The sequence below is a fragment of the Varanus komodoensis genome, unplaced genomic scaffold (genome assembly GCF_004798865.1).
Source record: "Varanus komodoensis strain SLA01 unplaced genomic scaffold, ASM479886v1 scaffold30, whole genome shotgun sequence".
Classification (NCBI taxonomy): domain Eukaryota; kingdom Metazoa; phylum Chordata; class Lepidosauria; order Squamata; family Varanidae; genus Varanus; species Varanus komodoensis.
In genome coordinates this window covers 983,655-1,000,375 of record NW_025335762.1, presented here as the reverse complement: position 1 = coordinate 1,000,375, position 16,721 = coordinate 983,655, and the positions used below count along the sequence as shown (strand labels likewise).

Genomic DNA, 16,721 nt, shown 5'->3' with positions numbered 1-16,721 from the left:
TGCTGCGTGAGGGCTCCCTCTCCTTCCGGCGGGCGGCTCGGGCGGCGGAGAGGCTGGGACCACCTGGGCACGCCCCGTCGGCGCGCTCGCTCCGGGTTGCCAAGCAGCGCCGGGTTTTCCGCCCCCGCGAGAGACCCGTCTCCCGCCGGGCATGGGAGGGACGGTGGAGGCAGGCAGGATCCCAGGGGCGGCCTGAACGTGCAGGGGAAGGAAGAGCTGAGGGGTCTTTTCCATGCGGAAGCAGCGGGGGGTCCGCAAGCCACCCCGGCCCTCCTGCTCGCCCAGCCTGTATCCCCGAGCCTCGGCACTGCCCTGTGGCCCACGGCCGGGAGGCAAGACTCCCCTGCTCCAGCGGCCCGCGAGGAGAGGCGGCGAGGCCGGAGGAGAGCCGCCTGCACGCCGCCCCGACGGGCTCCCGGACCCGGCAGAGACGAGCGCGCGCGCGCACCACGGCTGAACTGCTTCCGCCGGCCTGTTGCGCAGGAAGGCGCTCGCCGGGGCGGGCGCGGGCCGGCGGCGGGGGGCGAGGGGGCGCGGATTCCGCCCACGGGAGGCGCGGTGCATACTCACAGCGGCGTCTGGGCCGGACCTGCCCTGCCGAGCTGCCATAGCCCAGCGCTCGAGCTGAAACCTGAGCCGGCGGCTCGCGCGCGCTCCCCCCTTCCTTCCTCAGCTATTCCCCCCCTTTGGGCGAGCCAGAAAGTTGCCTTGCATCCCGGCTAAAAATACAGGCGCTTTCGCTGCTGCGGCTGCAGCCGCTGCGGGCTGAGCCGGTTGCTAATGGACTGTTCCTTTCCTTCTCTCCCCATCATTATGCCAGGCAGGGATATTTAACCGCTGCCTCCCAGCAACAAGCGGGTGGCTGCCAGCCCTTGGGGGTGTGGGCCAGAAGCGCTGCAGCTGCCGGCCCCACAGGGGAGCGGCCGGCTCTCCTCGCGAGCAAACAAGCCTGCGCCGAGATGCGCCGCTGCCAGGGGATGGAGGGCAGCGAGCCAGGCGGCCCTGCTCCTCCCTGCCCAGGGGCAGAGCCGGGGAAGCGCGACCCGCTGGAGGGGCTTGTGGGAGCACGTCCCTGCGGACGATCCCACGGACACCCAAGCCCCACGCATCGCGCTCCGCAGGGGGTCTGGACGGGGGGGGGCGAGCAGGGCTCACCTGCGCCCCACCTTTGAAAAGCCGTTTGCGCAATCGCGAACGCACCTTGGCCTTTGTGGCGGGTCTCCCACTTGCCAGCTCGAGCCAGGAGTAGCTGTGGCCGTGTGTCCTATTTTACGGAGGGTAGTCCTCAATCCGAGTCCAGGTTAAAGAATCCCCAAGAGAGAGGGGTGCACCTGTATTTGGCACCTTGGCAGCAGAGGAACCAAGGCCAATGCCACCTGGCCAGGGCTGCCTTACTATGCGAGATGCTTTGACTTTCTATTGAAATTCACAGATCAGTGTCAACAAGCAAATCCATCTTTCCTGCAGATACGTGACCCCTTGTTTGGGAATACTGTTCCTCTTTTCGGTGAGACTTCGGTGCTGACCTTATGACAGAGTTGGGGGCTGACCCTGCGTCTTTGTGGTCCCAGTAAAACCAGTAGTTGCCAGCTTTGGCAGACCCGTGAAATTTGGGGATTTGAGAGATCTGGGGATTTGAGAGATCTGGGGATTTGAGAGATGGTGTGGGCAGTGCCTCAGAATGCCTAATCCATGGATCACCACTTCGGTGTCTACCTGTTGGTATTGCTGGGTGACAGGAAGTCCTTTATCTAGCAAAATCGATAGTTGCACGTCGATCAGCCCTGCAACATGTCTTGCATTTGCCAGAGTCTAACTCAGCTCCTGGTTGGTGGTGCAGGGCAGCAGTGCGTTCTCAAACCCGATTTTCTGGTCCGTCCGTCCTTCCAGGAGGAGGGTCTTACACAGGTAAAATTTGTATTGGAACAGTCTTTACTATTCTCTGGTGCACAAAACCCTTGAAATGGTTAACCTCTTTGTAGAAGTTAACAAACGGTCAGCAAACATTCTGCATTCTCTTGACAGTGAATGGGCTGATATTACAACCCTGGACGGATAAACAAACATCTTCTATATGAGGACCTTGAGGATTGAGGACCTTGTAGCACTTTCTATATAGGAATGGGTGACTTATAGATATCAGTTTCAAATGGATATTCACATTTGGTCTGCTAAGTCTTAGCCCAACCTACCTCACAGGGTTGTTGTACGATAAACTGGAGCAATGTAGCTGCCTTAGGTTCCTCACAAGAGGGAAAAGAAGGTAGGGTAGAAATACAGTGTATTAATAAGTGGAATTGCTAGAAATTTATATGCATTTCATACAAATCCATGTATATGTATTAAAAATGGAAGCAAAACATGTAACAGTTGTCTACTGTCACCACATTGGGGCTCCCCTTTGTTCCATGTTTGGGAGCCCTGCTCTAACCATTAGGTTGTACTGCCTCATTGACTTTTCTTCCTGACTTCTGCAGGGGGTAAGGTAAACCAGGCAAACTTCATCAGATCCATGTGCTGCAGTCTTATGCTTTAGAGGAAGAGGACCATGTTTGCCTTGTAATTCCACTGAGGCCTTGCTTTTTGTTGTGTACATTCACATCATCTGGTGAACAAAGGACAACAAAATCCAATCAAACCCAGTACTAAAATCCCCTGAGGATATTTAAGAGGCAAACAGGTCCTTCCACCTCTCTAGAGGACAGAATATCTGAGTATCCAAAAAGCTTTTGGAACTAAATCCCTCAGCATAAACTCTCAAGAAAAGCAGGCATTCTAGGATTAGAGCAGGGGCTTGTCTTACAAGTCCAGAAACGGTCAGGAGCCGAGAAAGAAAAGCCCGGCCACATGGAGAGGGAGGCCAGTTCAGAGGGACAAAAGAATTGCCCCTCATGGTGTGGGCATCACAGCCCTGTTTTTTGTCCCAGTAAACAGGTTATGCAAGTTTTTTCTGCTCAAAAACCTGCAACGCCTGTTTGACTACACTGCTGGTGTTAGCTCTCAGCTTCCAGACAAGCGGAGATGCCGGGCTTGCAGCTGGGGACCTTGGCATGCTTCCAGACTCAACGGGTTCGGACTCAACAGGGGTCCTGCCCCAGGAGGCCAGCCTCTCCCACACTGTGGGGGCACCAGCTCAAAGATGAACCCTTCAGAGCCACCCCAGCTCCAGGGGCCCCCTTCTCCGAGAGACGGGGCACCCAAGGAACCAGTAAAAGAAGCCGCTGAAGCTGGATGCACGGTGGAGTTGAGCGCTCAGCTCTTTCTTGGCACATATCAGTGCCAACTTTCCATTAAAAAACCACACACTGGTCCAGTGGAGGGCACTGGGGAGCTGAGAGCTAAATGGGGAGGACAAACATTCCCACCAGCATCACTGGGCAATGCAGACGCCCCTGGTGTCCCCCCCACCATCAGATTTGTGCGCATTGCTGAGCTCTGCATGTGCTTTTCTCCTTGGGGTGCGCCCCCACCCCACACCCCAGTTTCCAGGCAAAAGTTTTGCCAGTACCTGGGCAGCCAGTTTGGGAAGAGCAGAGACGGGGTCCAGAGGCAATGTGGCCCCTCCAGGCTAGAGATCTTGCCCACCCCAGCGTGGGAGACTAGGACTGGGAGGGCCGGTCCTAGTCCACCCTGCCAAGTCCTTGCGGGCTTTGGGCCCATATTTCTCTTCCTCAGCCTAACCTACCACACCTGGTTGTTGTGAGGACAAAATGTGTGTGTGTGTTGGGGGGGTGAACTCCAATGCGCAACCCTTGGAATAATGCTGGGACTGAATGACATAAATAAAAATTTTGCCAGGTCACAGGTAGAACTTGGAAAATCTGAAATTGATTAGGATCTTCTAGTTCCAGGAACCCATGAAAAGATATCCCATGTTAAGCTACCAAAAAGAGTCCAAGTTCAGACTATTGGACTTAACATCCTTGAAAGTCCAGATGAGCCTTCTAGTAATACCAATGGAAAAACTATGCGAGCAAAGAGGTAAGAAGCAGGGAAACCCGAGAGACCGCCACGTTGAAGACAATGGTGGCTGAACGTTCCCCCAGAATTCCATGAGATGGGTGACTGCAGACTAAGAGAGTGATCCTATGGGCCCCAGAGAGCTCTTGGGGGGTCTCAGAATACTTCGGATTCCCAGACCTGAGGTCAGGAAAGTGACTTCAAAGCTGGGTTTCCACTGCTCTCCTTTTCCCTGCTTGCAGAAAGCACACCAGGAAAAATGTACCTGGAAAACCAGGATTGCCTGAAGGGGAGGCAGACATCGCTCCCCGCAATTCTTGAGGGGATGCTCCAAATGTCTCCTTTTGGGATCTTACTAACATCAAAGGCCTCCTCTGAAAGGACCTTATCTGTAGGTGAAAGAATAAACTGATAACTGGAATGCAGCACATCCAAAAGGCAAGTGAAAAGGGCCTCCCCTTTCTCCCCTTTCCCCCCATTTTCCCTTTCTATGTTGATCCCTTTCTTCTCTCCCACCTGCAGCGCCTGGTGCAGAGAATCTGCTTGCAAATCTGGAGTTGGGAGGGGGTTGGCGGGTGGGTGGAGGGGAGGGGACGCTTGTAGTTAAAACTTGTTCTTTAAAGAAAACCCTGAAAAACCAGAAGCAGCCTATTCATAACGGCACAGCAGCAGTGGCGGCAGCAGCCGTAAACAGTGCCCGGAGCCCGGCCCAGCCGTTCGAGCTCCCAGTCACCTGCAAATGACAAGGGCTGCATTTCACACGCCTTGGTTTTGGAACAAGGGAAGCCGTAAAAGCCCCAGACGGGGCTCGTTCAGGAGAGGACTTCTCTGCCACAGATGTCACAGATGCCTTTCCTTGTCGTTCAGACAGATGCCATCGCTCTGGCATCGCGACCCAGCCCTAATAACTCTGCACTGAAATGATAAGGGATATTCCTGGAGAACGCCACCCTCTTTCACGAACCAGACAAATTTATCAGCTCCGAGACGCCCGGCACAGCGCTGAAAATGCTTGCGGATGCCCCCCCCCCCCCCCCGCCCCGCAACTGCAGCAAAAAGACAAGCCACTTGGCACCAGCGCATCCACAGAGTTCAAAGGCTCCAGACTCCTTCGTCTTGCTTCCCCTAAACTTGGGCGGACGTGGCAAACTCAAACTCCCAGCATCCCCAGCCACCCCATTGACTGGGGGTGGTGGGAGCTGCGCTCCTGCACCCCTGGAGGGAACCCGTTGGGAAAGGTTTGGCCATTGACCATGCTGGCTTGTCGTGCAACGCACCCAGAAATTACTCGACACGAGAAGGCTGCCCCAAGCCCCAAGATTGGTGCAGCGATGGCCTGCTAAATGTGGCCACGTTTCTCCTGGCAGCTGCAGCAAAAGGCATGGAGAAGAGGGAGGGGACGGCCCCGTGTGGTGGCCCTGGGACGGGCATGGTCATGGATCAAGGACTTGCAGATTAGGAAGGGGCCAAGAAGGCATCAGGCCCCACCCACTGCTTGGTGCAGGACTCCAAGGTCAAGCACCCCCAACAGACAGCTGACTGTCCAGCGGCACGTCGAATGCCTCTTGTGTGGGAGAGCCCACAGCCTCCCTAAGGAATGGCTCCATTGTCGTGTTACTCAAACTGTCAGGAAGTGCTTCCTGGTGTCCAGCCAGAACCCGGCTTCCTGTAACTTGAGCCTATTATTCCGTGTCCTGCACTCTGAGATGACCGAGAAGAGATCTTGGCCCTCCTCAGTGTGGCAGCCTTCCAAATATTTGAAAAGCGCTATCAGATCTCTCCTCAGTCTTCTCTTCTCTAGGCTAAATATGCCCAGTTCTTCCAGTCTCTCCCCACGGGGCTTTTTTTCCAGGCCCCAGATCATCCCTGTTGCCCTCCTCGGAACCTTTTCCAGTTTGTCCACATCTGCTTGCCAGATACTACAGGAGGAAGCAAAGTTTGGGGCCTCCATGAACACCAACAGTTCTGTACAACTTACACTGCTTCGAAACGCCACAACTCTCATGCCCAGAATCACTTCTCCCTTGGACCCTGATTCTGTCCCTGAAAGGCCCTGTAATGTAGTCTTTACATTAGCCCACAAACTCCAACCTAAAAGTGAAGGCGAAGGTATTCCAAGCCCCAGGAAATGGTTACAGAGTAAGGACGCAGACCAGCTCCTGGCTAGCAGCGGCTCAGCACACCAGTTATGACAACACTGCTCTCAATGTGGAGACGGAAAACCAGGCCCAAGCCTGGGAAAAGCAGCTTGCTTCTGCAGTCTGCGAGTTGCATTCGGATCTCAGCATTTAAGCTTCCATGCTCTTTTCTCCAAGAGCAAAAAAACCCAACACTTCCCTCTAATGGCAAAACAGAGTCTCTGCACCCGCAGCCACCAATACACTCTGGCGTGGCTTTTAGTGATGCATCGCATCGCAAAGTGCCAGCACAGGTCTTGCCAAGCTTTTCAGCGTCCGGCGCTGCAGGTTTTTTCCCTAAGCTGAATGTGCTGGTCTCAGTTCCTCCACTCCACTTCCAGACCCTGAAGCACCCTGCAAATCTCAGTCAATGGCTGACTTTTATTTCTCATCAGCAGCTTAGGCAAGGGCTATTTAACTTGTGTATCATAAATGTGTTTAGCAGGTCATGGAGTAATGGAAGCAAACAAAACTGCATGCAGAGACCACCGTACAGATTCTTGGCTGCTCTGCCCCAAGGACTTTACAATTTCAGTCTAATAATAGGGATGGGGTGAAATCGGTTTGGTTTTCATTTTGATGCAAGTATGCCAAAGCTGCACTTTCAACCCAATTTGCACACCAAAACTCAGTTCTCCTTTGAAATTCCCACATCTCCAAAATCAGCCTTGGAGTTCTCCAAACAAAACATGTATTCCTTAAAAATGCATGCACTGATGCGAATTATGTTGAAAGGGACATTATATTCAGAAGAAAGCTGGCAAAAAGCTGCACACTGAGCAAAATCCTGTGCAAAACTGCATGTGTGCAAAGAAATCAGATGGAAACGCATACAAGTGGCCACGCAGACTTTTAGAGAAACGCACTGCCGGGGATTCGGGCAAACCAAATGTAAGATGGGAAAACAGCTGATGCCGACAGACCCGTCCATCTCCACCCGGCAGTGAGAAGAGGCAAAGATAAGTGGAAGAAGAAATGAGTGCAAGCAGATGCATCATACGTGTATTTTGTTAAATTTCCAAACCATAATAGGAATTCTTCATTAAATTTGGGGCACCGTCCAAGCCAGAGGGATTTACTCCCAGTCTCCTGGCTTCCTCCATGCCTTCTCAACTGCCAACGGAAGTCTTCCCCTGCTTGTTTCTGGCCCTTCACTGGGATCCAGAGTCCTGCTTTTAGCAACTTTAATAGGAAAAATGAATTTTTAAATGAGCCAGGCAGCAGTTACTGGCATGGGGGCCCGATGGCCAGGGAAGAGCCATTTCCAGAAATACAAGCTCCCTCGCCGCCGTTTGACACAAATGCTGGAGGAGCTCGGGCAGCAGAGTGCAGAACTGGTGCTTTAAAATAGCCGTCTTCCTTCACCGAGAGCTCTCTGCATGCAGTGGCTGCGAGAGAGACCGTCCAAGCAGTGCATGGCCAAGGGGTAGGACACTGACCTGCCACACCAGCAGGACACCCCACAGAGCCTCAGTTGCCCCATACAGAGCGGAAGCCTCTTTGACCCACTGCGTGCACAGATGTGGCGGCCCAGACATTCGCTGCTCGTACACCCAAGTGGTTTGCGATCCGGCTCTTGGGGATGGAGGGAACACGGTCCATTTTGCTGGGATGAAAAGCTCGCCTGGGAGGAGGCCACTCGGGATTCTGGCTGGGCATGATGGGCACTGGATTCCCACACAGCTGGAGGGCGCCTGGCTAAGGCCTGTCTAATCAGTCCCGAGCAGCATGGCGAGATGTGTGCGCCAGCCGCCCTCCCACTCCGGGCTCCTCCACTTTGATAAGGAGCGTCTGCTCCAAACTCCCCTGACGCGGCCCCACCTGCTCCCCTGACAACAAAGCTATTTTGGAGGTGGCAAATGGAAGGCACCACATCGCTCTCACCACAGATCAATAACTGGATCCGAAGCAGGAGTGGAAGAAAGGAAGACGTGCCTGAGAAGGAGGGCAAGGAGGAGGAAGGGAACGGAGGCCGGAGGCGAGCTGTGGTGTATGTCCGTGCGTGCCTGGGTTCTTCCAAGGCAGAGCCCCAAAATGCTCAGGCCACTGCCAGTTTATCTGGGGCATTTCTATCCTGTCCCATACAAAAGCCTCAGGGCAGCTGGAGCGAAATCCCTGGAGCTGAAGTGTCGCAGCTGCTGTGTCACCCTTTAAAGGTGGCCCGAGCCAGAGTAGCACCCGCTCAGGCAGACCAGAGGGCCTGATGAAGTGGGACTGCCAAGCCCGCAAAAGGTGCCATCAAGGTCTTACCCGCTGAGAACCTGCCAAGGGTTTTGGCTGGCCTGAGCGGCTTACAGCAAGTCAGCCCTAAAGCCAGCCAGCCCTCTTATGCGGCCAACTCCAGTGCAAGCCAAGACGGTGAAGCAGAACTGGGGAGACGCAAGTTCGAAAGCTCACCCAGCCATGAAGCTCGCGGGGTGACCTTGGGCGGGTTATGCTCATGCAGACAGCCTACCCTGCAGGGTTGTTGTGAGGGCAAACTGGTGGCTCAGGGAGAGTGCCCTGGGGGAAAGGAGGGCCATGAGTGAGTCATTATTTTACTACTGAATTGATATGGGCACTCATGAGCACATTGTTCTCAAAAGGGCACACAGGGAAAAACAGGCAAAATGAAAATGAAATGCAATAGTTAAAATATGAGAGAACAATAATAGTAATAACAATGATAAAATATAAGAAGAGAGTAACATCTAAATATATATTGAGAGGATTGCTATGCATATATGGCAGAAAAGGAAAAGAATGGACTTTTTATTCTCATGGCTTAGGAAGGGAACCTTCAAAAATTAATTATTTCATAAATCCATATGAATATATGCATTTTTAGGGGTTTTAAGAGGAATTCATTCAGTTTGCATTTCAATGCGAATCTACCTAATTCACACTTTTGAACCAATACACAAGCCGAAACCGGTCTTTTGAAATTCGCCATGCTCCAAATTTTGCAGTGAAGGTCTCCAACAAAATACACCAAGTTATATGCACAATTTAGAAGCAAGTGTATGAACAGAAGTATATATTAATGAAAACAACACTCAAAAGTGTGCCATGCTAGGAAAAACACTTGCAAAATATGCATATTAAGTAAAGTTGCATACCAAAAATGCATCTAGAGAAACGTATACAAAAATCCATACAAAATGTCATGGAAACGTTTAAAGAAAACCATCGCCAGTGATTGAGACAAAATGAATTTAAGATCGGAAAACAGAGGCATACAAATATACCTGAAGATCAGAGTGAACCAAATTTAAGAGTAGATCGATGAGAAATTGCAAGAAACAGAAACTAGCAGATTTGCTTTTCTCTTTACCAGTTTTTAAAACTTGGATCTTGTGTAAGTTAACAAAGGTGTGATCCTATATGTAAGATAAGATGAGGTGGGGGGGGGTCTTTCAGCTCTCTGCATGCTGCCGTCATGTCTAAACTCCCATAGGAAGGAAGAATAAATGGACTCTTTTCCAAATATCTAATCAGATTTTGCCTGTTCAGAATGGTTGGGAGAGGCTGAGCAAAGATCCCCAGGTGTTTTGGAGTTCAACTCCCATAAGCCCCTGTCTGTATGACCACAAACACTGGGATCTGGAGTCCAAAGCACCTGGAAATCAGCTTTGTGCCCACCCGGTTTTTGCAAATTTTGTGTACACTTGACTGGGAGTCAAGGTTGCTACACAGTACAGGCAAGTAAAGTACCGATTACTTCCAAGTAAACAGATGGAGAACTATTTTATCAGTTGCTTTCCAGGCCATTCAACCCCCCCCCCCCCCAAAAGCACAACTGCAGTTTTCAGCCTTTCTCCCACCTTTTCCTGGTCAATTATTCCTTGCAGCTAGTGCGGTTGGCTGAAAGTTGTACCGAGTCCCACAGTCCAATAGGCAAATGTAATGGCTGGGAAGTAAGCAAAGAGGACATTTCTGCTAATTTAAGGGTTGGAAAGTAACTGAAGGGGAAATGTGCAAATCTGCACTAACAGAAGTGCTGAAAAGGTGGAGGAGGCAGAGAACTGTCTGTTCAGCACTTGAAACGGAAAGACTTGCAGCGCCCAAGGTTTGTTCTTTTATGCCTATTTTACTGTCAGATGCACTGAGCAATATTTCAGTGGAAAGTGAGTTATAAATTTAATTAATCAAATCACGTCAAATTAATTATTGCAACAGTGTCGCTATAGCTGCCTTCCCATTGGTAGGTGCATTCTTCTAAAGTTTTGTAAAACTCTATGCAGAATTTAAAAATGCAGAACCTTCTCCTGGGCCTCCCAGCAAGTTTTGCTGCTATGAGCCCCTGATAAGGACTTCTGGGCTAATGGTGGGTTTTCTCCCCCAGCTCTGCAGCCATCCTGTGAATTGCTCCATGCAGCAATCTTGGGCCTCACTAAACCAGCTTCACCCAACTCAGAGCCCCACTGATGCACCAAACTACAACTCCTACCATCCCCAGCCAATATGACCACTGGACGATGGGGGTTGTAGTTCAGTCCATCTCACGGGCTCTGAGGTGGGGAGGGTTGACTTTAGAACACATCTAAAAAATTACTATGCCTCAATCCAACCTCAGAGGAGGATGTGAGAAAGTCTATATAAAAGGATATTGCACACAGTAAAATTGTAATTCACACATACAGAAGACTTGTAGAAAATAATAGGATTATAATTAGGGTTATGGAGGGATTCGGGTGAGGAGGTGGGTTCTGAAAGTCAGTAAAAAAATGTTGCTCTAACACTGGAACCCTTTTCCAGAAGAGCAACTGCAAAAAGAGCAAAGAGTCTTGGAGTAACTTAAAAACTATCATATCTATTATGGGATAAACATTTGTGATCTAGAACAATTTCATACCAAACTGGCCGGGACATACACAGATCTACGTACATGCAGTGCTGTTAACTTGCCAAAAGCATAAAGCAAGACGAAAACATGCCCTTTTGCCCTTTTCAATGGCATATTTATTTTTATTACTTTCCCCCCTGCCAGTAGCCGAAGCTCCCTGGGCAGTTCAAACAATTTAAAAGATAAAATACAGTACTACAAATTCAATAGTTAAAACCCCAGTATAAAATCAAACTGAGTACTAGAATAAAATGTAGCAGCAGTACAAAGATCTAAAAAACAATACAGGATTTTAAACAGACTGAAACTAAAAATTCTGGGAGACTTCCTGGGATAATAAGGCCTGCACCCGGTGCTAGAAAGAGCACCATGTGTGCCGGGTGAGCCTCCCTTGGAAGTTTACTCCAGAGTTGGGGGCCACAACAAAAGGGCCCTCCTCGCACTTGATCTTCCTTGTCAGGGGCTCCCTCAGGAGGACTGCTGAAATCGCCCCGGGGGTGGGGCAGAGATATATGCCAGGGAGGAGCTGACCCTGGGTAGAAAGCACACGGCGTCCGGCAGCATGCATTTGGGCACGGCTGGAAGCGGCCTTGGGAAGCATCGAGGCGCCCCTAGAGCAGGAGCTGGGGCTCATTTTGCTCACCGAGGAAGCGATCCTGCCGCACTCGCGGTTCTGCCTGCAAGCAAGTATCTGCTAAAATGCGTACAAACTGTCAAACACAAGTTTGTGTCCATCTCCTTTCTGATCCCAAGTTTGATTCCTGCAAATCTGCCCAGTCGGCGGAATCAGTCCCGCTTTCGCCTATGGAGGGGACATGAGCGCAGGAATCTCCCCAGCACGGGGAAGCCGCAAACGCAGATAGAAATCAGGCCGAAGATGAGCACCGAACAAAGTCCGGAGAAGCACCGCGATCCCAAACGGTGCTCCTGCGCTCATCCCGAGCCCAACTACCTGCTCGATCCAACAAGACTCACAGCATCGTGACAGATGCCGATCCAGTCCCTGTTTCAGTATCTCCAGCAAAAGGAGCCCATCATCCCCAGAGACAGCCTGTCTGACTGTCGAACACGAGGGAGTTTCTCCAAGTGCAGTGCCAAGACTTGCTTCCCTCCGGTTAGCAAAGGTTGTTCTACTTTTGCTAACCGGAGCAACAGCAAATGATTCTGACAGGCAGCCTATCAAGAGGGGAAGCGTGACGGCTGCCCAGGAGCCTGCATCCACCGCGAAGGGAGCGATGCCGCCAGCCTGGCCCACTGCGGAAGAGCTCCTGAGCAATGGGGATCGTGCAAGAACACCCAGTGCTCCCCGGTGGACTGGGCCCCCCCTTTAATTCTGGCACGGCCATCTGGAGTCTCTGCTCCCGGCTGCGAAATGCCTCGGGGAAAGCTCTGACAGGAATTCCTTCCAGCATCCCACCGCCAGCTGCAAACCAGAGAGGAAGCCATCACAGAGTGGGACCGTTGGGGCTGAGCCTTTAGAAGCCATCCCTTCGCGCCACCCAGAGAAGGTCTACTAGCAGAGCATCAATTCCCCCAGTCTGTTTCCACTCAGCTTTTTCAGGCTGGTGGAAGCAAGACAAATTCACACCCGCTTCGCCAAGATGCTCTGGACGAAGATGGTGCAGAACGAGAGAACCGTCTGATGCAATCTGCGGAAGTCCCAGAAATTGCTCCGTGGAGGCAGTCAACCATCCAAAAGGATCCAAAAGCAAAGCCAGACAGGGGAATTTCTCCTTTCAGCCATGTCCTGTGCCTGCTCTTTGGTCAGAAGCCTTCCACATCTCTCCAGAGGACGCCAAACTCTCTCCTCTGCATGCAGCATTTCCCTGCCGTAAAAACACTGGTGGCTGCAATCTACTTCTCCTTCCAGAGTTATAGTCACATCTGGAATCCAATGGGGTAAAAAGCAGCCCCTCTTGGGGGAGGCTGGTCTGAAGCTGGGGATCAGCAGAGTGGGATACAGTCACATCACCACCCCACAACAGTGGGGTGTGTGGAAGATATCTCACTGTTTCACCTCTGGTCAAACAGGTCTTGCAGGACTTTGAACTACTAAGGAAGCCTACAAGATCTGTTTGACCAGAGGAAAGACGAATTCTGTTCTTGGCTTTTGAACAACTGTAACGGTTCCTCAGCCAACAGTCTTGTGAACTGCCCAAGGAGCTTTGGCTCCTGGACAGTGCAGAAAAGAAATACATACATAGAATGGAGAGCTCCTGTTCTTGGTCCCAGCCAGCCACGTGCTCTTCAAGGAACTCCATTCCATTTCCACTCCCTGTTCTCCAATAGCCAGTCCATCGCCAGTGCATGCCCACTGAGTGTCCCCCATTTGTGTGTGGGTGCCTTCCCCTTCAGGGTCCCCCCCCCCCATTTTTTATGCTGCTGCAAACTTTTGGTGCTTCCCCAAGCTCATCGATGACCCCTCGTGCAGCCCGTGGGCTGCAGAGGGCTCCACACTCAGAGGATGTTCTCGCTGCTATAAATCAACCCTGCCTCCTTCCCGCCCGACCCTAATACACGCGCCGCAAAACCCAGCTGCCGGGAAGTGGAAGCCCCCGGCCGGGACACTCACCCAGCAGGACCGCAGGAAGTCAGGCATCGTGGTCACTCGCTTCGGAAACCCACGGCCAGCCTTAGCCACTGCTCTCTGGCTACCCGCTCAGCAGCCTGGGCTCGCCTGCAGCTTCTCCGGCTGGCTCCACATATGTGTCGCTCCCTTATCACCATCCCTTTATCAGGTGGAGCACACTGCCCAAGCGTGGAAGGCCTTCTGGGAGGGCGAGATTAGCGGAGGAGCTCACGTCAGAAGGAGCCCGGGGGCCTTATCTGGGAGGCATGGCCTAAGGGGACAGGGGACAGCCCTTTGCTGAAGCGAGGGAGCTCTGGATTCCAGCAATATCCTGACAGGAGAGCAGGGGGAAAGAAAGATTTCCAGAACGAAAGGAAGTCAGGATGCAAATGCGCCGACTGAAAAGCCCATAGAACAGCCTGCGTGCATGATCCCAGTACCTTCACAAGAGCCCCGTAAGGCGGGCTAATATTATCTTCGTATCTATCATGAAAAGCGTGGGTTACGGCTGAAAGTAAGCGATTTGGCCACCAAAGTTGCTTCTGGCTGATGTGAGATTTGAACCCAGCTTGTACTCTGACCTTCCCCACTCTGGAGCCCTTCAGACATTTATGAGCACTGGCCACCAGGTAGACTTTGCCAGTGAACTCAGATTCAAGCGGAACTGCTTCAAAATAAGGGTGTCGGTAGTTCAGCTCACAACGGTATCCTGCCAAAGCATAATTTGCATCAGAACCCAAAACGTGGCTTGAATAAAGCCAGGCAAAGCATAGTGCAAAGCGTGTCTGAAGAGAACTGATGCATCTTTCACACAAATCCAATTTATTTTATTATGGCAAAAGGCAGCCTCTTGGCGGAATTTACCTGCTCTTCATCAGTAGAAGAGAATGGGGGGGGGGGGAGTCCCACCCTCATATTGAAAGGGCTTTCAGGACCACCAATTCCCTTCCTCAGCTTTGTATGAAAAATAGGCATTTTTCCATGAGGACTAGAAACCTGATTGTAAATGAAAGTTAACATTCTCCATATCCTAGATACACCTCCAGGTTCTCATTGAGAAAATGAATTCATAGGATTCATAACATCTCTGCCCGAGAGACATCTGAACACCTCCACATCCAGCCTTACCACCAAGTCAAACATTTAAGGGGGCACAAGAATTAATAGCAGCAAAGATATTTGGGAGAGATCAGGCAGCAACTCTTTTGGAGTTTGGAGTGTAACAAGAAAATAGACGCATAAATCCTAGAAGGTTTTTCAAAGTGGGGTTGCAGAAAGAAAAACAAATTGGAAGTGGATATATTTGACCTAGAGAAAAGAAGCTTAAATGTTGGGCTGTACAATTTGCAAAAATTTGTCCACAAAGAAGATTGGGAGAAATTGTTCTCTACTGCATGATGGGAGATAATCCATTTAAAAAGGGCCGGGGCAGGGAAAGGCAAGTCTATATTAGATACTGAGGGAGCTGCGGGAAGGACCAAAGAGCAAAACCTTTAGGCACATCCAAAGCGTGCCCTAAATTCCTTCCACTCCTCCGGATCTACAGGGATATTTCTTCCACGGATGCTGCAAGGGAGGCACCTCTCCGTGGCTGAAATTCACAAGAGGGATGCGCAAGGCTCCTTTGTGGCTCGCACTTCCCGGGAAAGGAAGGTGCCCGGCCCATGCGCCGGCCTGCTGACACCCATGGCTAAGCACGGCCATCTCCGCCAGAAGGCTCGTTCTGCAATCCAAGCGATGCAGAAGGAGGTTGCATGCCCTATTTGAGGGGTCAGGTTTGAGGAAAGGGACAGGGTGGGGCTCAGCCATCTTTTGGAGCCAGCTTCAGAGAACAGGTGACAGCACCCCGTTCCTTCTCTCTTCCAAAAAGATTTTAGAAACTCCCATCCATGTCCACACAGACCAGAGGGCGTCACTCACAGCTCCTCCTTCACCGGCTAGCCCCTTCCTTTGCTTCCCGTACCTGGCCCACCGGCACGCACGCCTCCCACCTGTGATTCGCTCGGAGGGCTGCCGGCTGCCTCTTGAATGGCTCCAGGTGGGAGGGCCCACCACCTCCCTCGGGCCCTGGGGGCCCTGTCATGCTGCTCTCATGGGCAACATACAGGTATGTGAGGGGGTGTCACACGGAGGGGGGCAGAGACCTGTTCTCCCCTGCAGAGGAAGGCAGGACGCGCTCCAACGGAGCAAAGCTCAGGGAGCCAAGTTTCCATTTGGATGCCAGGAAGCCCTTCCTGATGGTTAGGACCCTGAGGGGGTGGAATGGGCTTCCCCGGGAGGTCATTGAGGCCCCATCGGTGCGGGTGTTCAAGGATAGGCTGGACATGCACATGGTGGGCATGTCTTGAGAGGAGCCGGCTGGAGCCAGGGATCAGACTAGATGGCCTGGGAGGACCCTTCTGACTCGCTCTGTTTTCTGTGTTTCTATGTTTCTCCTCTTTGCCATTACAACCTGCTTGTTCCCCTGCCTCTCACTCTGGCACAGGCAATGGGGAAGAGGAGGAGGGAATGCCGCGGCCTCCTTGCCCCCACCGCTCTGCCTGTCCAGCATGCCAGAGGAAGCCACAGAGAGGAAGAGGAAGAGGAGCGGAAGCAGCTGGGGACCTCGGCACTGAGAAGCACCCTCAGAGGGAGTCTTGCCCCAGCGCCCTGCAAGTTCAGAGCTGGCAATGACCCCACTCCCCTCCCCCTGCCCCCTTCCCTCCCTCTGGTTTTCTCACTGCCCTGGCGGCAGGATGCCACGGCGACTGTGGAGCATGGGATGTCCCAAAATTACTACCGGGCACAGCTTTCCGTGGATGTTCATATTGCGGCTTGTAGCTTGGTTGATTTTTAAACATTGTTTCAGCTTGTTTGAAATAATTTAGAGGCTGCGGGTCACCTCGAGCACCACTGGGAAGAGGTGATGGGTAAATGCTCCCTACTAAACACCAAATCAGCTCAAGGGTTTGTGAGCCGCCCCGAGGCTTCGGCGAATGGGGCGGCATAGCAGTTCCCTAAATAAACAAAGGGTGAGGGAGAACTACGATCTGAAGCAGAAGTGTTCCTGCGGCTTAGGCAGGGATGAGAGGATCTGGCTGGAATCCAGCCCTTTCCCACATTCAGGAAGGCCGGGAAGTGAGCCGAGCCAAGATCAAGCCCGTGGATGCACTAGTGGGCGCCTTCTTTGAGCAAAGCATGGCAAGCGCAC

The 16,721-nt window shown here is 52.0% G+C and overlaps 1 protein-coding gene across 8 annotated transcripts in view; it reads right to left on the bottom strand.

The window, feature by feature from the left end:
- The window catches only part of ANK1 (ankyrin 1), an 83,580-nt gene extending 69,906 nt beyond the window's left edge, over nucleotides 1-13,674 (bottom strand). For all 8 annotated transcript variants that reach the window (XM_044437570.1, XM_044437572.1, XM_044437573.1 and 5 more), the window contains exon 1: nucleotides 13,535-13,674. In XM_044437570.1, coding sequence (XP_044293505.1) covers nucleotides 13,535-13,561 — 27 coding nt within the window. In that variant the 5' untranslated portion in view covers nucleotides 13,562-13,674. The remainder of the gene's footprint in view (nucleotides 1-13,534) is intronic.
- Between the last annotated feature and the right edge of the window lie 3,047 nt (nucleotides 13,675-16,721).